At 36.1% G+C, this 26,672-nt stretch overlaps 1 protein-coding gene across 4 annotated transcripts in view; it reads left to right on the top strand.

Annotated features, from left to right (window-relative positions):
- The window catches only part of CUNH8orf34 (chromosome unknown C8orf34 homolog), a 116,526-nt gene that overhangs the window by 82,821 nt on the left and 7,033 nt on the right, over positions 1-26,672 (top strand). For 2 of the 4 annotated variants that reach the window (XM_031058650.1, XM_031058649.1), the window contains 3 exons: positions 7,864-7,949; positions 12,813-12,886; positions 22,888-23,008. In XM_031058650.1, coding sequence (XP_030914510.1) covers positions 7,864-7,949; positions 12,813-12,886; positions 22,888-23,008 — 281 coding nt within the window. Of the gene's footprint in view, positions 1-7,863; positions 7,950-12,812; positions 12,887-14,349; positions 14,632-14,793; positions 15,045-22,887; positions 23,009-26,672 lie in introns of those variants that run through there. The other 2 variants (XM_031058652.1, XM_031058651.1) reach the window with 2 other exon arrangements.

Raw genomic sequence — 26,672 nt, 5'->3', positions numbered from 1 at the left:
TCTTCTGGATGAAAAAGATACAGGGAGGAAGCCAGGAGATCATGAGCTTGAGGAAGCTTGTTGGTCATAATTTGAGGCTCTGGATAGCAGTTTAATATAGCTCTTAAAGACACAAATGCACACTCACACACAAAACTCTTTCACAAGTCCTAGGAAAAATGGTTCACAGGAGAAGAAAGAGTGTTAAGTCTGAAAAGACTGACAAAGACTGTAATTTTTCTCCTGTGAGATAATGGTTTGAAGCCAGAAGCAGATAAAAGATTGCTATAAGAATGGCCTAATTCCCCATCTTGTAAAAGGATTAGATAATTCAGTCTCTTTATGGATTCCTTACTCTGGGAAATATATTTCCACTTTTGGTTCTCCTCAGAAATAACTGCAGAGTGTACTTATTTAAAGGCACAAAGACCTGCATTCAGACATTTTGGAAAGGCAAGCAGCACACAAAAAAGATTAATTTGCAGGCTGTGTCAATGTGTAGGTTTTGCTCAGCAAGTGTATATTCTTGTATTACCAGCTGAAAACATTATGCTGTGCATTAACTATTGGTGATGTGGAAAGTTTTCGCAAAAATCTCCAAGAGTGACTGGAAAACAATGTGTTTAATTTGCAAAAGGAGAATGAATGTCAACCAAAATCCATTTTTAACTACTGGTTTTATGAATTTGCAAATAATTTTCTGTGTTCTGATGTTTAAGCACTGAGAGATAGTGTCCTTGAGAAAGTGAATGCAAAAGCAAGAAACAGACTGTGGTTTGGATGGTATTGGTGAAAATGAAGTTAGGTTATATTAAATGTATCTTAGATCAGGGTGAAACTCAAATAATATAAATTCTGTATGTCTCACATGAATAGAATTGCTGGTAGTAACAACAAGGCCTGATGGCCTTGCATCACATCTTTAAAGTGGATTTAAAGGAATTATAAATGTCTATTGGAAAGCATGCTGATTGTATCATTAAGCATATATTCCTACATTTTATTTAGAAATGGTACTTAATATTTGTATTTATTTGCGTGCTTTTATAGTTTGATATTGGAAATGTCTGCCTTCCTAGGTAATGTTCTGCAGGATAATCCTGTGGTCCTCATGCTTTGTTTCTCTTCAATGCAGATGGCTTCTTGTATTTTAGTGTAGAGTGAAAACAGAAACTATGGCACTGATTTCTTAATATAACAAGGTGACATGCTGCAGAGCTTTTCTATTGTTGCAGAGCTGGCAGCCACTTTCATTGCTCACCAAATTCTCAGTCCTGTGTTAGAGGATCTAAGGCATTTTTCTTCTACACTTCAGTGATCTAAAAATCATATGAACGTTTTTAAAAATCTAATCTTCATTAAGAAGATAGTGTGTGTAGCTAAAGCTGATGAGGAGTTTTACCAGATAAAGAGTACTTTTGCCTATATATATTTTTAATAATATTTATTTAATGTAATTTTACCATTATATTAACCAGTACAGTCTGTACTGGAAAACTGACATCTTTGTGTCTCTGTACCTGTGAATACAATAGGAATTTTTATGGCACAGTTTTAATATTTTTATATTTCTAAAAGAAATTAGTAAAACAAATGGAGTAAGTCAGAAATTCCTGGCTTTATATTTAGGTGCTGAAAAAAACTTTGGATTTTACAGCAGTATAAGGGAGTGCAGAACTTGTGGAGTCAGTAAGTCAAGGTACATGAGGTCAGAATTTGGATCAGTATGTTTGGGAACAAAGAGTGAAGTAAAGTCATTATTACAGGCAAGTCAGGACAGATGATTATGAAGCTTGAAATACTCTTACTGGTGTTGAGGTTGCTAGGAAAAGGTGCAAGAAAACATTCAATGTAACCTAAAAGCGTATGGGGCCTTTCAGGGCTTTTGTTGTCTGATCTCTGTTGCTATAACTTCCCTGGAGTTATGTATTTGTCCTAGGAAAGTTATAACTCAGTATTCCATTGCTATCAGCAAAGGTTAGATGTAGATGTGAAGTTTTGAATTACAGAAAGGAAAGAGGTGATTTGGAGGAAAAAAAAAGGAAGTCCAATAAGTCAAATTTATCCTTCTTCTCATCTCTGATTAAAATTCCCTTTGGCTGACAAAGGAACATCATCATGTTATATATATAATAAGTTTCTTTTGTTAATAAGTTCATGATATTCATTAATATTATAAAATGTATATTAGAATTTTTGATCCAAAATAATAACTGCTTCATAAAGAAACTAACTATAAATTATGGAAGTATTTGGGTGGATTTTTTCAAGAGAATGGGTAACCTACTTTGAAATAATTTAAGGAAAATAAGTGACTCAACATGTCAAAATCTCATTAATTAAGATTCTAATTCAAACATGACACTGCCTCTGTTTTTCAGAGAACTTTATTGTTGTGCCCTTAAAAATAGGCACCTGTTTTGGCTGATCGTGAAAACAACTTTACTGCTCCTTTTGCTGAATGATTTAAGGATTATTTACCGAACTTTCCGCTGCTTCTCGCCATATTCAGCTAAAAGAAGTCAACTGAGTCTTTAGCAATGGAGATCAGGAATTTTCCAATTAAATGTGTGTTTTCAGGAATAATATTTCACAGAAACCAAAATTTTTTACAGTGTTTATTCAGATTCAATAAAATTTAGCTGACACAGGGCAAAGCAGAGAGAATGGCTGGAGCTGCAATGCTTAGACATGCAATTTCCCCCCTCCTCCTTGGAGAGTGCCCTTTACTGTCCAGGAGCCCCTGAAGGAATTTTTCGTCACTACTAAAATGTCAGCAGAAGCATTTGTATTTTCTTGAAATAGCAGGTTTTCAGGATTTCTTCTCAAGTGGAGTTTCAGTTTCTGTTGTTCACCTCTAGGGATCAGAATTTGAACACCGTTATCCAGCTCTAGTTTGCTACACTGAAAAATAAGTCCTTAGTTGTGTACCAGAATTTGAAGGCCAGGCATACGTGCAGTAATTATATAACTCTTGCCTGTAGTTGTTCATTTGGGATTAAAGGAGATTTTGTCTAAAAATGATAACCCTTCTGCTGGTTCATTTTAGGAAGGAATAGAATGGGATTTTGGTTATTTAAGTGACATATTTCTGGAAGAATAGGTGAAAAGAGCATTAACCTAAATATAATCTAAATTTCTGTCTGTAAGTGACAATCACCCTCTGAATTTTGTTTGGCACAGAAATTTCCTAAAGTACAACCTCTGTTATAAACTAGCACAACACAATTATTAATACACATACTTTGAAAAAGTAGTCTGTGCAAAGAACCAATACTAGAGGGCACTATGAGGTATCCAAAGCATTTCCATTTCTTCATTTTCAGAATACTTTATGCCTTCTCCTTAGGCCCTGATGATGGAAAGTACCTATGTTTGTAATTATTTTTATGAATTTCATGTAGTCCTAAGATGTATTATGTGAACTATGTTGGTATGTTTTAATTCTAGTATTCTGCTATAACAATAAATTTACTTTAGTTTCTCTAACTACTTATTTTAAGAATGTCATAGAACAACAGTGTTGACATAGAGGAGAATCATCATGTATGTCTACCTTTAGTGCACTGGAGGAGTTCCCAGGTACGAATTTGTTCTGCATCCAACCTTGACAGGTTGGAGAGATGGGTAGAAAAGAACCGTCTGAAATTCAACACAGGCAAATTCAGCGTCCTGTACCTGGGCAAGAATAATCCTCTGCACCAGCACAGGCTGGGGACTGACCTGCTGGAAAGCAGCTCTGCAGAGAAGGACCTGGAGGTCCAGGTCGACAAAGTTCCCAGGTACGAATTTGTTCTGCATCCAACCTTGACAGGTTGGAGAGATGGGTAGAAAAGAACCGTCTGAAATTCAACACAGGCAAATTCAGCGTCCTGTACCTGGGCAAGAATAATCCTCTGCACCAGCACAGGCTGGGGACTGACCTGCTGGAAAGCAGCTCTGCAGAGAAGGACCTGGAGGTCCTGGTCGACAGCATCTGTCCATGAGCCAGCAGTGTGTTCTTGTGGAGAGGAAGGCCAATAGTGTCCTGCGGGTGTGTTAGGAAGAGCATTGCCAGTGGGTTGAGGGAGGTGATTCTAACCCTACTCAGTCCTGGTGAAGCCACATCTGGAGTGCTGTGTCCAGTTCTGGCCTCCTCAGGACAAGAGAGACATGGAGCTCATGGAACAGGCCCAGTGAAGGGCTACAAAGGTGATGCAGGGACTGGAACATCTCTCCTGCAGGAATGGCTGAGGGAGCCTGGCCTATTCAGCTACAAGATGACTGAGAAGGAGCCTTATCAATGTTTACAAGGGTCTGAAGGGAGGGTTTCAAGAGACTGGATCCAGGCTCTTCTTGGTGATGCCAAGAAATAGAGTAAGGGGCAATACGCAAAAACTGATGCACAGGAAGTTCCACCTGGACATGAGGAAGAACTTCTTTCCTGCAGGTGACTGTGCACTGGAACAGGTTGCCCAGAGAGGTTGTGGAGTCTCCTCACTGGAAATACTCAAGAACCATCTGTACACAACCCTGTGCCATGTGCCCTAGGATGACCCTGGTCAAGCAGGGAGGTTGGACCAGATGGCCTACTGTGGTCTCTTCCAGTCTGACCCATTCTGTGAATCATATTTTTAAGATCATACCAGCAGGAGAACTGTGATTCACACATCCACAAGCTTGCTTGTAGTGATAGACCCTGTGTAATGCTTCTGCACTAAATCTATAGAATTTATTCAGAATATCTTTGGTCCTGAAGTCCTTAACAGTTTTCTTGGAATGCATTTTGGGGTCAAAGAAAATTGAAATATTTACCTGTAGGCTGTTTGCTTTGTAGCTCTTGAAGCTCCAACATGCAGCTGGTTACTATAACTGAAACAATGTCCTCTAAGCAAGAAATCCCACTAGAAACAGATATGGGAAAAAATGTTGGCTATCAGGTATCAAATTTAGACTCACATTAAAATAATTAATAGCTGAAAGAATGCTTTGGTTAAAAGCTGAAGTAGTCCATCAAGCATTAGTAAGATAGTAATTTTTAGGTAACTTCTAAACCTATATGTCTTTCTAATGAATGCTTCTTTCTGCTTAAGAGTTTTTAAGTATTTTCATTTTACTGTGGAGCTGTCTTATGAATAATACTACTTTTATACTACTGAAGAAGAACGTCCAAGTACCAGAGTTCTTTTGCAAGAAGTAGTGTTTGTGACTTTTTTGTTGCTTGAGATTCATGAGAATCTATTCTGATATGAATCTATTAGTAAGCAATACATAAATAAATTGAAAATTGGATGTTAAAATAAGGTATGGATATGTCAAACAGCCTATTCATCCATCCACCCAGTATATTTCTTCCTACAAAGTAAAATCCTGTGAAATTGATTTTCTGATTAGATACATTGAAAAGATTTTTTTGTGTGTATGTGTTCTTCCTGAGGCAATGGACCACTGAAATATATCTAAATTCTAGAAAAAGATGAGCATAGTTCCAGTTATTCATATCTGGTTTGGATTTATTGAAGCTCTGAATGGGAACATTATAAAATCTTGAAAAATCTGATGGGACAAAAGAAGCAGCTCCACTTCTAGAGATAGTTTTTATATGACTGTAATGTAAGCAGAAAAGGTTGGAGTAATTATCCTTTTAGTTAAATATAAATGAACTACCAACATGGCTGGAGAGAAGGGTATCTCACTTCCGGTTCCTGCAATTTCAAGCATGTCTTTCTAAGACTGAGTATGTCTTGCAGTAAATGTGCATATGTATGTAATGAAGGAGGATGGGTGAATTGTACTGCAGTGGAAAATTACATGATTTTTTGATAGCTTCCTTTTTTTTGCATAGTTATTTCATTTGCAATTTATTTTCTCCCTATTTGAATATCTTTAGGATACAAAGTAATTTGTTTCTGTTTGACAAGCTAGGCTCTAAAGAATTGGTAACTAGAGCATTAGAAGCCAGGTACAGAGCTATAAAAGATTCATAGAAGTAATTTTCAAAATTAGGTTTACAACTTCTAACTTTTACATTTTGTTGTCTTGAGTTTCATGTTCTATGGATCTACCACCTTAGATAAAAAATATTATGAATTTACACTGAGCTTTCCATCATAAATAAATGATTCTAGGGGCAATAAAAGGAGATAAAAGTAATTGGGGATGGGGTTATTGGGGAAATGGTTTTGAGGAGTACAAACAAATAGATGACTTTAAGATCCGTCTATATTAGATAACTGTGAGAATCATAAAATTTAGATAGGGCAGATAAGGGGATTCCACTTGGTTTCAAAGGTTAATTTCAAGCTTAGTATAAAACAGCTGCAGAGAGTAAGAATACAGAGTGAAAAGACCTTTTTTTTCTTCCAAGAGATAAGTTATTTCTTTCCCCAAGGTTTTACTTCAATGCATTTTTATGATTCCTGGGCTTTGCAAAATTGAATTGCATTTTTCTTATTCTTTTCATGTCTGAATAAACCCAAGGTAAGATAACCTTTATGTAAATGGCAGTTATATTGCATTTAGAGCTACAAAGCACTTCTCAGAGCAGAATTTGTACTCAGGATTCATAAGAGCCTGGAGAAGGATGGTGGGACTCCTGGGATGCTCATTTGAAAAAACAGATACAAGCATTATTTGTATAAATTGCTGTCGAGGCATTGCAGTCAGCTGGTGCAGTGGGAAAGCCTGAAGACAAAGTCTGCCATAATCACTGTATTTTCCTTTAAACAGGTAACAAAGGAGGAGGAAATATTCTTGCATGCATAACCCCTATGGTGGGTTAACTTTGGCTAAGGGCCAGTTTCCTACCCAGTCAGCAGGATGACAGGAGAAAATAGGAAGTAAAAGCTTGTGGATTAAGATGAAGACAGGGAGATTGTTTACCAGTTACTGTAATGGGCAAAGCAGACTTGATTTGGGGAAAATTAATTGATTGCCAATTAAAGTAGGTTTAGGTGATGAGAAACTGAAAAATAGACATTAAAACCACACTTTTCCTCCTCCCTTTCCTGGCCCAAGTTCACTCCGTCACTTCAGACTCCTCTCCCCACACCCTGAGCCGTGCAGGGGAGACAGGGAATGGAGTTTTGTGATCAGTCCATTAGAGGTCCTCTCTGCCCTTCCTTCCTCACCCCACTTTTCACCTGCTCCAGTGTGGGATTTCCATTGGCTACTGTCCATCTCCCAGACATACGCACCTGCACTGGTATTGGTTCTCCAGGGGCTGCACGGGATATTGCTTCTGGCATTGCACCATGGGCTGTAGGGGACTGTCTGCTCAGAGTATGGAGCACCATCTCCTTTGACTTTGGTGTGTCCTCTGCTGTTTCCCAGTCTTCCTGTTCCCTGCTCTTCTGCCTGTGTGGCATTGTGACTGGCTCTTCCTTAACTATGTTTCCTCTAAGGTGCCACCATTTTGGCTGAAGAGCTCAGCCCTGCCCTGCTGTGGTTCTCTGTAGTTCCTTTTGGAGCCAGATGGAACCACCTGTGACTGGCTCAGGGCAGCCCCAGCCTCTCCTCACCAAGGCCCCTGCACTGCCAACACATTGGCATGAACATCCACTATTCAATTAAATAGTGGATGTCATTAGTCCTATTCAATTAAAATATCTTTGAAGGTAAGGAAGGAAGCTTGCAGTCTCACATGCACACCTAACCTCCACTTTTGTAAAATATGACTTAAAAAATGTATAAGCTAGGATTCAGTTGGCTGTTCCTTGGAGGCTAGTTTTGGTTGCTAGACAGTCCAGGTTATGACTGAACCATGAGTGTATGCTTTTCAGCAAAGCTGTTCTTTTAATTAGGGCAATGTTGTGAGCAGGATATGTAGCCAAGGATAATCTTCTTCTGTGTCTTATCCATTGAATATGATTGCAAATGTTTTCATTGCATTTTTCCACCATTTAGATTGCAAGGGGATAATTTGGCAGAAAGGCCAGAAGATGTCTCCATGGTATTTCAGACATCTGAGCCAGCAGTGTCAGACTCTGATGGTAAGTTATATAAATATTTGCTGCTCATAAAAAAACCCCAAACATCAACATCTTGAATTTGAGAGTAGGGGTTATGTCTGTAAAAGATGAAACACTTCCAAGAGAGTGTTCCTGGCTATTTGAACTCAATCATTTGCACTTCAAATCTGTTCAAAGAGCCACTAACATATCTTTTGTCATGGCCAATTAACACTCCAAAATAGTTCCTAGGCTTATTTTGAGAGGTTCATTGGGCCAGAATTTGTTCTTATTAGACAGATTTTATGTTAGCACACTAACATTTAAAACAGCTTAATAGCATAGGCATGGGCTGTTCATTGCTGCTTTTATGCCAAAGAATGGTCTTTGAAATATTTAATTTATTACTACACATGCATCCAGATGATTCAAATGTTTTACAGTAGAAAGAAAGAGTTTATAAAATAACTCTGAAAAACACTTTTTCCGCTCATACAAACATGTTCATCTGTTGGGTTAATCTGCAGTCAGGACACTCAGACTTGTTTCAATTTCTTGTCAGGTTTTTGAACTGAATAACACCTGAAATGTTGAAAAAGGCACTTCATAAGGGATATCTTTCCAGAGAATGCCCAGCTTTCCTATGAAAGATAAAATTGATGAAGGTTAATTTTATCTTAGCTGCTGCTGTAATGGTGAGGGAAACAAATACAGGTTTTGACAGTGAATCTGCAAAGATAAATCTATTTTTCAGTCCATTCCCTTACTGTTGAACCAGCCAAGTCTACAAATTGTATGTTTTGATTTGCAGTGTAGTCTTCAGCAGCCATGGACAAGTTAGCTATGGTGATCAATTAACACAAAAAAACCTCCAGAATGTATTTTTTTTTTAATTATCCTACTCTCTGTCTTCTATATAATGCAATTATACATACTATTAGATATCACAGCAACCTGAGCTTTCACTCATTTCTCTTGCCTCATTTGTAAACCAACCATTAGTAATTAATATGTCTTTAAAGATTAATTTTTCAAACTGGTTTTGTGAGAATGTGTGGTTTCATGCAGTCAAGACACTGGCTTTTCCTTTTATCTGCCATTGATCTTGTAATCGAACAAGGTAATAGGACACTCAGAATCTCAAAACATGATGTCCTTACAATCTTCATGAAGATTGTCAGCAAGAGATGCTCAGACTGGTGACTTCAATCAAGCCCTGTGAAAGGAAGTCAAAATTCTATTGTTGCAAAAGTGATTCCCAGAAAGAGAGGTGGTGGTGGCTAGCTTGGGAAGGGAATATGCGTGCATGGTATTATTGCAGCAAAAGCAAATAGATTGGTAAGACAGACATGTGGGAAAAAGCTCTACAGTTCACAAAATAATTTTTGAACAGATCTCATCCTTCCATATTCCTTCCTGTATGCCTTTGCTCCCAAAGTGAAAGTATGCCCACTTTGCCATGTAGTGTTCTGAAATTGCAGGCTTCAATTGAATAGTTAGGTTTTGCTAAGTGGCTGCGACACCAGGAAGAAGGTGAAACTATCAGAAAGTACTGGATGCTGTGTAATATTGGAGCTGGATCTTTCATGGTCACAAAGTATGGAGCACAAAAGTGCTACAGCTGTTCTACCTTTGTGGCCACTTCATGTGCTTCTGAATACTCTGCAGTCAATATGGCTACAGAGAAGATGGAAGATGCTTTCTTTAAAAAACACCACATTCAATAAGATACAGTAAAATTTAGATAGGAAGGTGAGGCACTGATATTCATGTGGTTATAAACATCTATCTGATGTCTATGAATATACATGGACCTGTTAGTCATGTAGCTAGAAAATAGCAAGGCCTCTCGGGTGAAAAGACTGAGGTCAGTGGTAAGGTAATGCCAAATTTCTGTCAAGAGGTGCCCTCAGAAATGTTCAGTGTTTCGTAACATATGGTTGAGTCTTTTTTTCCTAAAATGTTGGCTAGTGCTACACTTGAATTTGAAAAAAAAAACACAGCTGGATTTCACAACTAGGTACAGACTATAAAGAGACACAGAACTCAGGCAACTGCCCATTCTATCAATCTTCCCTGTAAATGCAGCACAATATTTGCTGTCTTTGCATCTGATACTTATTTCCAATAAATATTATTATGTATGAGAGGATGATTAAAAAACCTCATAAAGATATTGTTAAAAAACCCTAAGTAACCAAGGCATTATTGCAGTGAATTTTTAGTTATGTCCTCTTACAGATGTATTACATCATGAAATAGTGACTAGCAGGCTTCACTTACCAGGTTTATTTGAATTTATGTTCTGCTATTTATCAGTACCAGTGACCTTAATGAGGGAAAAGTGCATTGGGAAGTGCTGATGCAAACCATTCATTCAAGAATAAGCAAGCAAGGTACTGATGCACAACAAAGTTGAGAGTAGCTTTCTTTAGATAATGATCTGTTTCTGTTGTTAGATCTGGAACATCTCTCCTGTGAATTTCAGATGAGCTAAGCTCAGAAGTAATTGGCAGAACATCTGATCTAACAGCCCTTATAAATAAGCCTCATTTTAAGCAATTCCACCTACTAAAGTCAATGCAGGAGCTTATGTGAGAAGATCATGTGCAGCATCAGACACTATACTGACTCTGCTGACAATCTGGATCTGGTTCTAATTAACCACTTCACTGATTTCCCTCTAGTATAACCCTGCTGAATTGGACAGACTTGTGTTTGATCTAAGTAGTAAAAATGAGAGGTAGGAATCAGGTCTCAAGATAGAAAAACACAAGACACTTTAAAGCTGCAGTTTCTTTTCACTGTCCTAAACTATACCTCTCAAAAATGTTTCCCTTTTCCATTAGACCACTTCACAGGAAAGAACTAAGGAAAGAATTTGATAGGTTCTTGATTTTGATCAGAAGCAGCAGCATAGATGACTGCACAGCAAACTTTCCCTGTAGATGCCAACCTTGTCTGGTTTATCTCTTTGCTCTGTTCTGCACTGAGCCTTGCTCTTGTTCTGTAGAGATAGATGTGAAGAATTGCTGAGGCTTCAAAAGATGCACATTACAGCAGAATTGATCCAGAAAAATCTACATGCAACAGCCCCCAATGTGTTTTTCAGGTTGGTGGGATTGCAGAAGCAATTCACTTCAGTATTTTTGGGGGCTTTTAGATATGTAGAAATAGTATCACTTAGGGATAATTATTCATTTACTCCCAATTTCCTGTAAGTACCATACAACCTTGTTTCACTTGTTTCATTCTCTTCTGCTGAAATGTGCCTTTCCCTTTGAATGAAGCCATGATATAAGGCAGGAAAAGAAGACATTATTGCAAATACAGCTTTTGCAGTCTGTGCATCCTTGTAGAAGTAAGTTTGAAATGCAGTAATGTATTAAGGAGTAATCTCCTAATATAGGATAAATGAAAAGTATAAGACTTCTTAGCCACTCCTCAAATATCTGTGAAAAGCTGGTTATTATGTGAGTTTCTCTGCATGTATTGTGCAACTCCACATATTTCTGGGGTGTGGGCAAAGACTTGTTTCTTTTGTGACTCCCCCTGGAATAATATTGGACCAAAGATAATAGGCTCTGTGGTACTTGTGCCACTGTGTAAATGTGCAGGTATTTCCTATTTTATTGTGCTGTTACATCTACAGCTCTACAGATTATATTGTGATATATAATACTTAGTTTGCTAAATAAATTTTGCTAGAGCAAATTTCACATCAGTAGTTTATTCCCTATCAAACAGGAGTCACTGTTTTTTTGGGGTGTTTGTATTCTGGTTGGTTTGCTTGTTTTTGCTTGGCTTTTTTTTTCCTCTTTTAAGTGTCATTATAATAGAATGTTCAAGAGACATTAGGATGTAGAGGAAAAGTTTGGAATTGGGGATGTTCAATAAAAACATGAACGTATGAAACATATATAGTGTTGTTCTGGGTGGAACTTCAGGACCAGGGTAAAAAATTAAGGATGCAAATATGTGGGAATTAAGATTAAGAACTAGATAAGGCAATGGCAAAAGTGTGGCATCATCTCTCAATTCCCACACAATTCCCTGACCACAGCTTTGCGTTATCATCACCTCTTTGCCCACCATATCAATTTGTGTTTGCAATTAATTGGTAACCACAGTTGCCACGCTTCTGCTAAGTTCTGCTTTCATAGTAAGGATAGCCTGAGATGTTTAACAAATTGGATTCTGGAAACATAAGGACCTCCCTGCTAAGTGTCAGAATGACAGCAGAACACAGGGAAGATCAGGATATCTTCTTTTGTTAGGCTGCTGATGCAGCATCTAAGTGCCTTAGAAGAGTGCTAGGCAAAGAGTGAAACTGCGTAGAATGTTACTTGGAAATTTCTTTCTCTGACAGGATTGCATAAAATCTATTTTAGGTCATTATACATGCATCAAAGAGACTTTTTAGACTCTTCACAAAATTCTGTCATTTTAAAATGTGGCAATATGGGCAAAAGTTATACTTTCAAGGTTTTTAAATGTTGTCTGAATTGACCAAATCCTTTTACTTCAGGAATTTTAGCTGAATTAATTTGATATAGTTTTATTCATTTTATTAAAGCTGGAGATCCACTACTCACTTGTGTAAAGGGTAAACACTATTTAGTCTAAATAATAAAGTTAATAAAGAACCTACAAGATACCTTGGCCACTGAAGGAAGCTTGCTTATCACTCTAGTCATCTTAGAGACATTGTTCCATATTGCATTAAGGTTATAAATTAAAATCAGACATAAATTATAATCCATTGAATTGTAACTGAAAAGTAGTACATTTACAGTAGCCACATTTACCTTCCCAGCAGTACATTTTTAGGCATTACATTTTCAAAGTGGCTAACACTTACTTGATTAGAGTGATTTACATTTCTCTTGTACCTCTTTGGAACAGCTCAAGTACCTGGGGTTGAAACGCTCACAGAAGATATTAATGAGTTTCAGAGTGCTTCTCAAGTGACAGCATCTGTAAGTACCTTCCCTTATGGGTAATCCTGTAATTTTTAAAATTAGTTTAGTAAAAAATAGATTTTGCATAGAGATAAGAGTTGTGTTTGCCAGCACTGTCATCCTAGAGAGAAAAAACCCAAAATTTACGTAACCCTTCTGAATTTTCAGTTCTCTGCTTTATTTTTTTCATTCTACAAAAGGGGGTATTTTGATATATGTTATTTTAATCTACAAAACCACATGTTGGGCTTTCCCATTGGAAATGCAGTAATTTTATACATATTCTGTATGTTTTTAAATGCTAGTCAAATACTGATTTTGCCAGATAATATTCAGTTTTACAAATTGAAGAGAACAAAATAATTCAAACTCTAAATTTCATTCTGAAATATGAAATTGTGTTATCTCAACTATAATGTAGATTTCTGTTACCATTTGCTTGAAAACTAATAAGAGCAATTTAGTTAAAATGTGTGGCTAATTTATTTGTATATTTTAAAAGAGTGCAATATTATGCTTGGTAATATCTCCATCTGTTCTTTTCTTTTGAAACTTAAGAAAATCTCTGCAGATATGCAGTTTGTGGAAAACATAAGCAGCAGTAAAATAATTTTAAAGAATTATATAATTGTAATTTTGGTGCTATTAGTATTGCACCAGGAGTTTGAATATAGGCTAAAAAAGGATTGTGGGGGTTTTTTTCCCCTAAGGCAAATAAATTGACAATAGTTGTTCATTTTTGCAAAATTTTAGACAAGTGTAAGCGGACACATTAATTCCTGTTCAGTCTGCTCAGCAATACTGCTTAATAGCACACTTTAATGTTGATATAGGAAACGAAAGAAGGGCTCAGTATTTGTTAGCTAAGGAAAAAAGGGCAATATAAAGAAAGAAGAAAAATGGCAATGCAGATTGGTCTTGCAGTCTTTCAGGCAGCTGATGAAGCAGTGTGAATAAAGCTAGATAGTACTGAACATGAAGTATTTACAACTGGATTATTTATCAAGACAGTTGAGGGATATGGAGTTCCAGATCAATTCCTAAAGCTCTTTGAGAACTTGGAGTGCAAGAACCTCACAGAGCATTTGCTGATATTGGGCAAAAAGAGTAAAGAACACAACTTCAGAGGCATTGCTTGGGGCTGCTTTTTCAAACCTCCTTTCTACTTCCCACCAGCGAACAGAGGGGTAAAACAAAATTTGCAGCGGTTTTGGAACTCACATTTCCTTATTGATTTGGACTTGTAGCTACAAAGTTTGATTTGGTAATTCTGCAGACATGTAACATAGCGAGAGAGAAACAAATTAATTGAATTACATAGAAAAAATACAAAGAAAATAAAAGTTAATTATGCTTATTAGCAAAATCTTGTTACAGAAAGGTATATCCTTCAGCTGAACAGTTTTACATGTATGCTCTGTGTGTGCAGGCTTAGGAGCAAACAAACAATATGTATCTGTGTTCATTTCTTGCTCTGGTAGTTCCAGGCTTATTTGAGGTTGCTGGGAGGATGGAGCTGCCAGAGGCAGTAGGATTCCCTGGGCTGAATCCCTGAAAGCTGGCTGGTGTTGTAATTACCAGGGCTGCAAAGAGAAGACAAGAGCAGTTGCAGCTCTTGCTCTGCCCATCCATCCTCTCCTCAGGGCAAAGGCAGATCATTTCACATTCCCAAGCTCTTGAAAAACTACTTTGCCTATGTTTCTAAGGAGCCAGTTATGTTAGTTCATACTCTTTGGTTTGTTTTTTTTCTGGTGTATTGTGTCTTAATGTTCCTGGATAAAAAGTGTGTAGCTAGCTGATTGTGTACTTTTGTCTCTTTATAATGGCTTGATATCCAAAATTATATTGAACTGTCCAATGCTTTCTCTGTAACTGTATCTCCTCAAAAAGAAACAAATGATCCAGCTGTTCTCCTTGCCTTTCAGGGCTCCAAAGGAGAGATCTGTTCCATGCTCCCCTAGTAATTTTCAGTGAGAGTTATTCTTTGGCAATCTTGACATACAAAATATAGATATAAAACTGAGATGCCACATAGGAAGGCTGTGTAGATAAATGTGATCTTGAAATGGATTTTCACAGTCTTTCAAAGCAGTATGACATATGCCTATAAACAGAATTGATACCAAAATGTATTCTCATGACTTGAATAATTTTTAGATATTTTATGAGATGCAAGATGTGGGAAAATAGAATACTATGTTGATCAGACTTTTCTCATAAATTTTACAAATTGATTCATGGTATTCTCTCAAATGTGCATATTACATGTAAAAAATCCTGACATGGGTCAAAGTGTGCAATGTTTAATATTGATACTGCATTCCAATAGGCTAATTTGTGTTTGTGGCTAGTTAAATAGATGATTGTATAAATTCTTCTCTGCTAATGTATATCTGACAAATTTTTCTCAAAGGTGCTTTGGCCTTCAGAGGATAAGTGTTGTGAGAAAAATTGTAGGACAAAAGAGCAAGAATTATGCATAAGGATTTTCAGAAAAAACCTTTGGGTCGTTTTTTTTCATGTCCCATGTATGAATCTACATGTAAGATCTTTAATGTGGATACCAAAACAATCTGGATACTGGTCCTCAAAAGAGATATGCAACATCTATGTCTGTTACATGTTTCATGTAATTTACACTATGGTTATATTATGATTTTCTTGCAACTTTGTGTATTTTTACTGTTCTATTTCTGAAAACCCTGGTTTTTGTAGTTAGACCTTTTTATTTATACTTTTTAAAATAGAATATTTTGCTATGCTGTATTTTTCATTAAAAGAGTTAATGTTTGAAAAATTGAAAACTTAAATTTTAGTGGTTGCACAACCCCAAACAAGGCATTCTGGGCAAATAAGTGAGTAAAGCTGACAAAAAACTGGTTGAAGTATTTACAAGAATCAGCACTTTCCCCAAGTGTTTTGTAAGAATTCAAAGTACAAACAACCATTCAAAACATCCTTAGAAATCCTAGTTTACTGCCTGGCAAATACTTTTGTGTAATGAAAAGTGCCAGGCAAAATGCAAAATCTTTTTGTTGAGATTTTTCACTATGGTGAACACAAAGTTTGATAGCCAAATGTTTAGAACTTTTCCAGAAACATAAAGTAAAATAAGACTCTAAGAAAATACAGAAGTTATACTAGGAAAAATTTAAATGGCCTGGAATTCTAGACAAAATGGAAAAGCAGAGTTGCAGAGGAAGCTGCTAACTTTTCAGTGACTAACAGATAGAAACAGGGCACAATCACTGGGCAGATCACATGGAATACGCTTTGCCTTCTCTCTGACTTGTTTCTTTTACCACCTGGATCTAACAGGACTTATGCTTATTTTTTGGGAGTTTTTATATGAATCTTGCCTTGCACATGCACATAAAAAGGTATATTTTTCTTTGTAAATTATCCATGTAAGGCAAAGCAATCCAAATGCAGCAGAAACTGGAAGAAAAAGTTGTCCAACTGCAAAAAGCATTTCTGCATGAATGTGCCTTTGGTTTTTGCTCTTTATTACTGTGCAAAAAATACTGTAATAAAGTGTTTTGTTTTAAATAAATTTTTTCCTGTATTCCCTACTACTTTGAATCATATTATTTGCTTTCATAAAAGAGATACAGACATGGGTTTTCTGTGATGAATGCATAAATTCTTTAATTCAGTTTGTAAAATTACTTTAAGCTTCATGCACAAGGAAAAACTAAGCCTTTATTCTTGCTGTCAATATATGTTGAATACAATAATATTACAGTGTTGCATGATTTCAGTTCTATTTCTTAGAAATTTTCATAGCTTTTCCCATTTCCCCCCTAGAACAATAATATAAAGTAACTGAATTACTTGTTTGAGCATAATCAACAGAAATCATCCAAACTTCTGCATTTTACTGAATCTATAAATTAGTTACTGGATTGGGGTCACTGTTTGTCATTTAGCAGTTTATTCATTCAAATAGCTATTTTAAGATAGCACTACCACATCAGGAACAACAGCAGTGCACCTTTGCAGCAGTAGGAATTATAAGGATCATATTTGTATCATATTTATGTACACATTTATGTTCAAATTAGAAATTTATGAACATATTTATTTTCAAATTGGTGTGTTCCAATACCAAAGCTTTCAAATCCAAGCTGAATTTTGTAATTATGTAGAAATTCAGGAGCTTAGAGGTGAAATTTCAGATTTTAACTTCAAAATTTAAATCTTCTATAAAAATAATAAGTTAATATTAGATTACTTCAGCTCTTCCCTAGGTAGTAAAAAAATCCCTACACAAATGTGTATGTTTAACCACTCTTAGGCAATTTAACAATATAAGATGGTTAGAAAAGCATAATATCGAAAGCCGATTGAATCTTCTTTCCTAAAAGAACCCCTTTAAGAGTTCTCTCCCAAATTTGCCCTGAACCAAGACACAATGTTCTTGGGAAATAAGTGATTATTCCTGCAAGTAGTTAGGAAAGTAGTTTGAATTGCATATCCTGGACCAAATTTGGTTGAGACCTCCCTTATGTCAAACAAAATCCATAAACTAGACATAGATTTTTTTATATACAGAAGAAAAAAATTCTTGGGTGAAAATATTCTTATTAGAAAATATTTCATCCTCTAGACTATAATTTGAAATTGAAAGAATATTCTGAACTTTAGAAAAATATATGTAAGAAAAGGAAATCAATTAATGCCTTGCTTTTACCTGTCTAAAATTTTGTGTTCTTGAACATGACAAATTCAGAAATATGAATCCAAATAACAGTAAATAGAACTGAAATTTAGAAAAAATTATTCTGGTTGCATTTCAAAAACTGAAACAACAGTTGACCAGATATTTCCTCCTTCCTGCTTTCCTGTAAACAGAAAAACTATGTATAAGTTAACTCAAAGTACCATTTTTTTAGTGTAAGGTTTAGTGTAAAATGTGCTGCTGGCTGACTGCCACGGGAAGCCAAAAGCTTGTAATTTCAATTACACGGCATTTCAAGTAGAACAGGCCCTAACGTGGAAAAGGGGATTAGAGGTGGCAGCTGATATTGTAACAGAGCTCCGAGAAGCCTTGTATTTTTACAGCATCAGATGGTTTGCTCACCTTATGTCCTTGAACAGATTATGGCAGCTGAAACATCAAATATTGGGTGACCTCTTTATAGAAAGTGCATGTTGAATGAAGAATCCTTAAACAAAATATTGTACAAAACAATATTTTTTTAATACTTCCTAGACTACAGATGAAATGTTTTGGTGGGGTAATAATGTAAAACTTATTTCAGATAGACTGTCCAGAGATTTTTAATTCTGCTGCAGAACATCTGTACTTGCCATCTGCTTGGCCAGAGTGGGAGGGACACTTGTAAACAAATGGTTCAATAAAGAGGTTTTGGGTTGTGGGGGTATTTTTGTTTGTTTTGTTTTGTTTTAATTTAGAGGGATCTCTGTCAAAGGTCTATTTAAGATATTTAAGTTATTCAGCAAAGAAAAGCTATGTTATCGTAGAAAGCTAAGCCCAGGTGTATTCCTTAAACTTTTATCTCCTGAAGCCATCAATAAAATTTCCATTTGATTAGCAAAACCAAGTAGAATCTAAAGTACAATAAACACACTTTTCATATATTTACAAGTTTGCTAACTAATTTGGTTTCATGTTTTACTCATTTCATAGTTATCATTCAGTTTAGGTAGTCTCCCACATCCACTGGGCATGCACAGGAATACCTTATTTTTACTCTGAAACAGACCAAAATGGCATAGAAATACATGCTGAATGGTTTATTAACACTTTTTTTGGCCAGTAAGGAAGAATAATTTATTTTCTAACAAGTACTTGATTTTCAGGTGGTGTAAGCTAGAGTCCTAAATCTTGGTCTTAGCTATTCTGAAAAGCTGTACCTCTGTAGAACTCACCAGGTGTCACTGGGTATTGCATAGCCCAGGTCAATTCAGCTCAACAGTGACATCAAAATATTCACATCTGCACTGGCTTTTTTTGAGGGACAAAAGCTGTACTGATTCATGCTGTGTAGCATTGTGCTGCAGATTGAAGCACAGAGAGTGAGCTTGAAAAAACTTTCTTGCTCTTATTCATGACCTCCTTAATTTTTTTTTCTGTTCCACTGTGGTAGTCCTGGTAAGTTATGGTATTTTCCAGAAGTTTGGGGAATCAGTGATGAGAGGGATTATTTGTGGCCATATTGTGTGTAATTTTTTATTTTAGTGGTAATTTGGCCAAGGGATATGAGGAAGTAAAAAGCAATAATTAATGTATTGTATGTGAAAAAATGATGATGATATATAAGGAAAGTCACTTAAGAAATTGACACAGAGTTGACCTTCAAAGTTGACAAATGTATCCCAAGTACTTTGAACATATTTCTGGTGCAGAGCTCACTGCCTCACTTTCAAAGTTTGAAGGTGATGAACAGGACAGAGAGTTGTTTCTGCAATTTAGAGAGAAAAGAATGTCTTTCAGTAACATCCTCATATTAGATCTCATTAATCCTGTTAATGCAAACAGGCCATTTATAAATTTTGTGCTAATGTTTATAAAGCATAATGAATAAGCAAGGGCAATGGGAGTTTGGAAGATGCTGAAATAATTGGAAGGATTCTATGCACATACTTGATACATACTGTGTTTTTCAGCCACATTCACTCTGCTGTGATTATCATTAAAGTCTAAGTTAACTGACATTATTGTTTCATCTCTGCAGTCCTGGCTAGCAGACAAAAGATAAGTTTTGGTGAAGTGCAGTAAGAACGTTTAAATAAATGGTTTGCAAGCCTGAATCTCTTTCTTAAGTGACCTATTTAATCTGCTGCTATGTATCCACTGGAGAGAAGGCACATCAGGGAATTCTGCTAGAGCAGTACAAATTCATTTATCCTTGCATTTGAATTGACCTGCTTCCAAGGCCTTCTTGATAACATCCCCTACTTTCAGCTTGTGTTTATCTTCTAGGAATAGAAGATCTGTTGCATAAATTGTTTGCAGGAGACACTGAGGACCTCTGTCTGTGTTTATGCATTATGCACCTAGATGAACTCATAGTCTCAAAATGTTAAAAAATATTTTTAATGCTAAGTGTTATTTAGAAATATACACAAAAATTACCTGGGCCTGCCTCCAAAAATGTTGTTGATTATAGCCGTGGAATATTTAGCTTCAGAGAAAGAACAAAAAATGCTTACACTACAGTTTTAATGAATTCTTATACCCTTTTTTCCCCAGATCATTTTAATTCTCTATTAGGTAAGCATTTAATTGGAAGTTACTATTGTTATAAGCATATAATTTGTTATGAGATGAAATTGCTAATGATAAATATCTCATCTTCCTTAGAAACTATAGCAATACCATTCTGATCTTTTGTGAAGCTATTGCCTGAAAAAATGTCAAAAGCTTACGATATTACATAAAGTAGAAGATGTGCAGGAAGAGTTACAAAATTTGGGGGAAAATTCATCCAAAGTTGTCCCAGTTTCACAGGGTGTTGGAACTGTGTATCTGAAAAGGAGTTTGAATATGTAACAGTGGAGACCTTCTTGTACTCAGTCACCTTTGTTTTGTATGAGTCTTACATGACTACTGTGCATAAAGAGAAGAAGTACAGAAAAAGCAAAGTCTACCAAAACCCAGCAGAAGTTTGTAAAAGAGAAAGATAATTCCATTTCCAGAAGCATTTCCAGGACATGGAAAGTGAAATCATCTCATCAGGCTAACCTTTGGAAGTATGTTTAAAGGAGATCAAGGAGTTACTGAAAGCTGATAATAATTTGCTATAATAAGCTTGAATAGTCCAATGAAAGACTATTAGAAGAGCAGTTTGGCTGTCAAGTACTGCCACAGACCACTGACTATTTTTATTCCATATTTCATCAAAGTTGTATTTATGAATGAAATTGTATATTCAAAAAAAGATTAATCCTTATAACCCTGGGTTGTTTTTTTTTTTTCGTATGCTTTTTCCCAGATATGAAAATATACCCTATAAAATGCAAATAAAAATGTCTTTTTTCCACCATAAAAATCTAGGGACAAAGAATATCTAAAAATAGGTTGAAAAATGAAAAATTGGCGTTCTCTTACATACCTTTTCCCCCTTCCCTTATTTAATTTCATTCATTTCAGAGGAACTGATCACAGAATAATATATTCTTCGATTTTAAGATCGATATTGGATAACTAATATCCATTTGAAATAATTATTTAGTAATGTAATTTAATAGAGATTAATATTCTGTAGTGAGCTCATTAATCCCAGTTTCTATTTGGGTGGAGAATTCACAGTGAGGACCCAAGTCAAAAATGCTCAAGGGAGAACAAGCGAATCAGGTCTAGTGATATGTCTGAAATAAAATTGTTTGAAGGTGCCTTCACTTCTGGGTAATTTACTGTTTTATTCAGCTATTCCTCTATATTTGCATGGGATTAAATACAGGTAACTTTAACCAGGGAAGAATTAGCATTAAAAAAACATATGGAAAATAAAAAAAATGTTGTTACTGTTCTGAAAATTTTATGAATTAATAAGAATAGAGTTATCTGCAGCTTCAAACTGTTTTGTGTGCTGGTAAATGTGACTGAGCTTTTTTGCATATGTACAAACAGCATTACAGTATAGCTGTTGCTTTAAAAATATAAATCTGTGTTATCTTATTTTAAAGAGGCATGGTTCACAATGATCACTTGCATTCAGAGCAGTGTTTATTTGGAATGGATTAGGAATGATTTAAAATATATCCCATATTAATGTTTTACTTCTGTGGAATTATGCCTACTTTTCTAAAAGGGAAGGCAGCTACACTGTTTAAAGCTTTTTTTTTTTTTTTTTGTGAATAGAGATGATACCAAACCTATATTTTCATGTTCATCCTTTGAACTGTGCTGCACCTCTCCCTGTGGGCTAAGAGTCTGGCCAGGGAAGTGCCATCACTCAGGGCAGTGATCCACAGCAGCCCCGTGTCAGCTGTGATGCAGCTCCAGCCTGATGGACTGTGGAGTCTCGTGTGCCCTCTGTGAATGGGGCCACCAGTTTGGGTCTCCCTCCTCTGACCAATCATTCTTCTCCCTGAAATTACTTCAGCTTAATGTCTTTGAAACAGTGGCCTCTCTAAATTTGCTCAGCATTTAATGAAAGATTTAAAAATTAGTTAAGAAGTGAATGGAAATGTGACCATTGCATAAGTCTTGTTTCCTTAGGAAACAAACAAAATTTCCTAGACTACAGATGAAATGTTTTTGTGAGGTTATAATGTAAAATTTATTTCAGATAGACTGTCAAGAATTATTTAATTGATGTTTTTGTTTGTTGTTTTTATTTGGGGTTTTCTTCATGAGCAAGTCTTGCACAATTGGTCATATGTTTTACTGTGCATTTCCCATACACATCTATCAAATTTACCTCATAGTATGTCTTACAAAAATTTCCTAAAACTATATTTAGTGGATTCCAGGAAAAGCAAATAATTTTGAATACCACAGTGTTCAATAAAAAAGAGACTGGGGGCAATGGTCTTTTTGCTGACTACCCTTTCAAACTGGTATGGTGATTGGTAATTCAAACCCTGATGATTTAGCTTTTTCTGAAAGGAATACTTCTTGCAGTGATAAAACAGTACTGGAAATTTTGATTAGGAAATTCTATGATATTCCCAGAAGTACAGCTTTGCAGAGATGCTGAGCCAAATGTTATGGTAATTTTAAAAAAGTGCTTACTAAATAATTGGAACTGCAGAGAATGTAAATCATTGAGGAATTTGTCCTGTTATGATGTCTCAGCATAGAGCAAGAGCTTATGTGAAGGTGTATATCTGAGCTATTGTAGAACTGCTTCTTTTAACTAATTCCTACTATTTATTTTATGTATGTTAAGAACGATATTTTGTAGTATTTTGCATAAAATTTTGTATATTCTACATAATAAGCTCCAGATTCCTGATCCTATATGGGGACATCATTCTTTTTATTGTTTATTCTATAAATATGAAACTGGATTAAAAGCATTCAATTTTCTTTTTATCTGTGTAAGTCTCAGACAGTTTGGACCTTGGATGCTGTGAGTGTTAGACCTGGAGGTTCCCCAAGGCAGAAACTCCTAAAGGACTCCTTAGCAGCAAAAGAACTTCAGACCATGGAAAAGCACCTAGCTGGTATGTATGGGATCAAGGAACCATAAAATGCCTAGAAGTACTACCCAGCTTGCACTGCCAATATTTCAGATGAAAGAAAAAATTATCTAACTCACATGCTGATGAAAACAGATGAAAACTTTATTTTTTTTTCATTGAAGAAAACACAATTAGTATTTTATTTGTAGATGTAATGAACTTCACTGAAATCACAGTAAGTATACTACTTAAACAGTAATTAAACCATGTTAAATATGCTGTAGTCTGAAAGCATAATAACGCACTTTTTTTTTGTTTTCATGTTTCACCCAGACTTATGCAATAAGGAGGTACTGATGTTTTACTTACTGTTAAATAGTCTTTAAAAGCAGGCTGCAGTGGATCTTTAACTGGAGAACAGATTGCTTTGCAGGAAAAACTTGTCTTGTTCATGAGAATTCTGGCTGAGTGAAATCTGTTAGTTTGTGTGTCTTGGAACATCTGCAACATCTTTGATGGCGTAACCATTTCTGAAAAGTAAAAAAAAGTGGGGGGTTATTGGTAAAGAGATGTTTCAGAGCTTTATAAAATTAATGAGGAATATTCTAAAATTTAGCTTGCAATTTGTTCTTCTTTGTAACCAACGTTTTCTATCTTCAGCTTTCATTAAAAGGTCTGACATGGACCTATATTGTGGTAGTCCTATGTTATGCATGCTATTTGTCATATGGTGAAAGCTTCATAGGCTAATTCTGTGAAAAGTAATGCTTCACTAGGATGTGAAGACTATATATATAAAATGAAGGTAGAAACAAAATTTATTTGATCATTCTTCTAGGTTATTTAGAGAGTGAGGCAGAGAACGCTTTCAGTGTGATATTTTAAAACACTTTGGGTATTTATCTTGCCAATAACAATGGTGAGAGAGCTGTATCCTCTTTAGAAAGGGGGTGTTGCAGCTGAGGTCAAGGCAGATGACAAAGCTATAAGCACAGTGAGGGAAGCTTTTTAGGAATAGGTTTTGCTCATAATGGAGCACAAACTAAAAATTACAATATATGCAAATGAAGCCTTTTTAGGTGGGTTTTGTGTCAGACAGTAGAGATGCTGTAATTCAGTTTTTTTAATAGGTTCATAAAGCTAACAGCTATGAGAGCTGCAGCCGCTGCCAAACTAGATTTAAAAATCCATGAGCCCTCTCTCTAAACTGAAACTCCCAGGAACATCTAGTGGGAACCAGGACAGCAGCAAACCAATACGTGGTTTCTGTAGCATAGCAGGGACCTGTGTACCTCAAAGGCCCTGATACTGAGGTACCACTTGTTTTCCCTTATGTTGTTACTCAGGAGGAGTTTGGTGAAGATCTCCCTACTTTGATTTATGTCCTAATTGGTCTCACTTCCATGGTCATACAAGCTGTTCTTGCATGTATTATGCTGTGGAAAATGCAGTCCCTTGGCAAAGCTGACAGTAATAACTACAAAATTCAATAGAATATGAAATTTTAAATACTTAATTGACCGTAAAGTAACTAGGTACCTTTACTTAATCTCTGAGATCCCTTCTGCAGTTGTGTGACCCACAAAATTTTCTCTCTCACATCAGTGCTGTTCCTGTCATTTGACTTTTGGCCTGATATTTCAGTAAAGCTGTTGTTACATGAGATTCATGTAACAACAATTTTTGTCTGGCTGAGAAGTTCACATGAAAACAGTCCAATTATTAAACATTGGATTATTGTATTCTGAATAATTCATGCCCTATTATAACACCAGTGGTGCTTGAGACAATTACTCCCCTCAAAGACAAGAATAACGTAATTTCCATGAATAATCAGTTCAGAGTACCTCAGATAATAATGCTGTGATTTTGCATAGCCTCATTTATCTTACACATTTGCAAAAGTCCAAGTGTCTGTGATATCAGCAAGTCTCTTGTTTCAGTACTTTTAGCAAGTGTAATGGAACCTATTAATTCCATGGAGTGGCTGCCTATCTAGGCAGTAATTTAGATGCCTGAGCTATGACTTGGATTACCTGTGTAATGATGAAATACGGCCCCCTGTCTCACATGCACCTTCTGAAGGGGCCTGGCCTTCCCTTATGGACTATGTGCTGGATAAAAATCACTCCTAACATAAGGCATAATTTGGTGCCGTTGCCTAAATTAGGAACTAGCACCAATTGCCAGCAACTGCCTCAGTACCTTGACATTTGAAAACAGCAGTTTTACAAAATCAGATACTGGAGCAGTTTTCCTTCTCTACATATGGCTCATATATTTTTTTTTGTCTAAAATCCAGGCTCTTGTGTTATTATGGCTGCTTTATATCATGAGCAAATGGAGATTATTATTTTCTTGGTAGTTTATTCCAGCATCTTGCCAATTTGGTGTGTTGCACTGATTTTGTGGTCTTCGTATACTTCTGGAAAATATTTTATCACAAGAAGAACTGTTAAAAAATAAACAGTTTATAAGTGCATATGAATGATATCCTTATTCTGGATATGTTTTTATTTGAAAGCAAAATGCCTTTGTGTTGCTCTGTTGCATTTTATTTTCCTTCAAATGACCACAACAAAGATTTTTAAAAATCCTAAGTCATAATTCAATTGTATTATTTAATATGGATCAGATAATACTGCAAAGCTGAGAATGTGTGTCTTCTTTTTCTTTCTGGCTGAAAGGCTTATATTAAAGCAAAATCAAACAGAAGATGTGTAAATAAAACTGAATAATTATGCTATGGAAACATGTTAATTATGTGTAGAGAAATTATTATAATTGGTTTATCTGCAGGCTTGATTGCTATATGAAATTAAGGAAACATGAGCCAGCATATAATATTTATTTAACCCTATTAAATCATTCAATATTCATGCTATTTTCTAGCATACTGAATTCACTACAGGCAAGTTGGATGTCTGTAATTTTGCAAAGAATTAGACTAGGCTGGTTCTTTACAAGACCATATTCTTCATTTGGTTTAAATCAGTAGCCCACAGTATCATTTATTGGCCCCTGATTTTTTGCCAGGCATCTTACACATTCTGCACCAGAAGAGAAGCAGAAAGCAAGTTAAGGGGGCTGCTTCTTCCCTCTCTAAGATCAGCTCAGTTGGTCAGAGCCTGGTGCTAATAACACCAAGGTCACCATCAAGGTTTGATCCTCATATGGGCCAAATGGAAGAGTTTGACTTGATGATCCTTGTAGGTCCCTTCCAGTTAAGAAGATTCTGTGATGCTGTGATTCACTACTCCACAGTCATGAGACCCCACCTGAGTGCTGCATTCAGCTCTGGGGCCCCCAAGGTAAAAAGGATGTGGACCTGTTTGAGTGGGTCCAGAGGAGGCCATGAAGATGCTCAGGGGGCTGGAGCATCTCTCACAGCCTGAGAGATTTGGGGTTGTTTGGCCTGGAGAAGTGAAAGCTACAGGGAGAGCTAATTGTGGCCTTTCAGTACCTAAAAGGGCCTGCAAGAGAGCTGGAGAGACATTTTTATACAGGTATGTAGTGATAGGATAAGGAATAAAGGGTTTAAACAAAAAGAGGAGAGGTTTATATTAAATGTTGAGAAGATATTCTTGACTGTGTGGGTGGTGAGGCACTGGAGCAGGTTGCCCAGAGAAGCTTTGGATGTGTTGTCCCTAACAGTGCTCAAGACCAGGTGGGATGGAGCTCTGAGCAACATGATTTAGTGGGAGGC

Source organism: Geospiza fortis, unplaced genomic scaffold, assembly GCF_000277835.1.
Source record: "Geospiza fortis unplaced genomic scaffold, GeoFor_1.0 scaffold121, whole genome shotgun sequence".
NCBI classification, from domain to species: Eukaryota; Metazoa; Chordata; class Aves; order Passeriformes; family Thraupidae; genus Geospiza; species Geospiza fortis.
The sequence above is the reverse complement of the archived record's forward strand: the minus strand, read 5'-3'. Positions and strand labels throughout refer to the sequence as shown.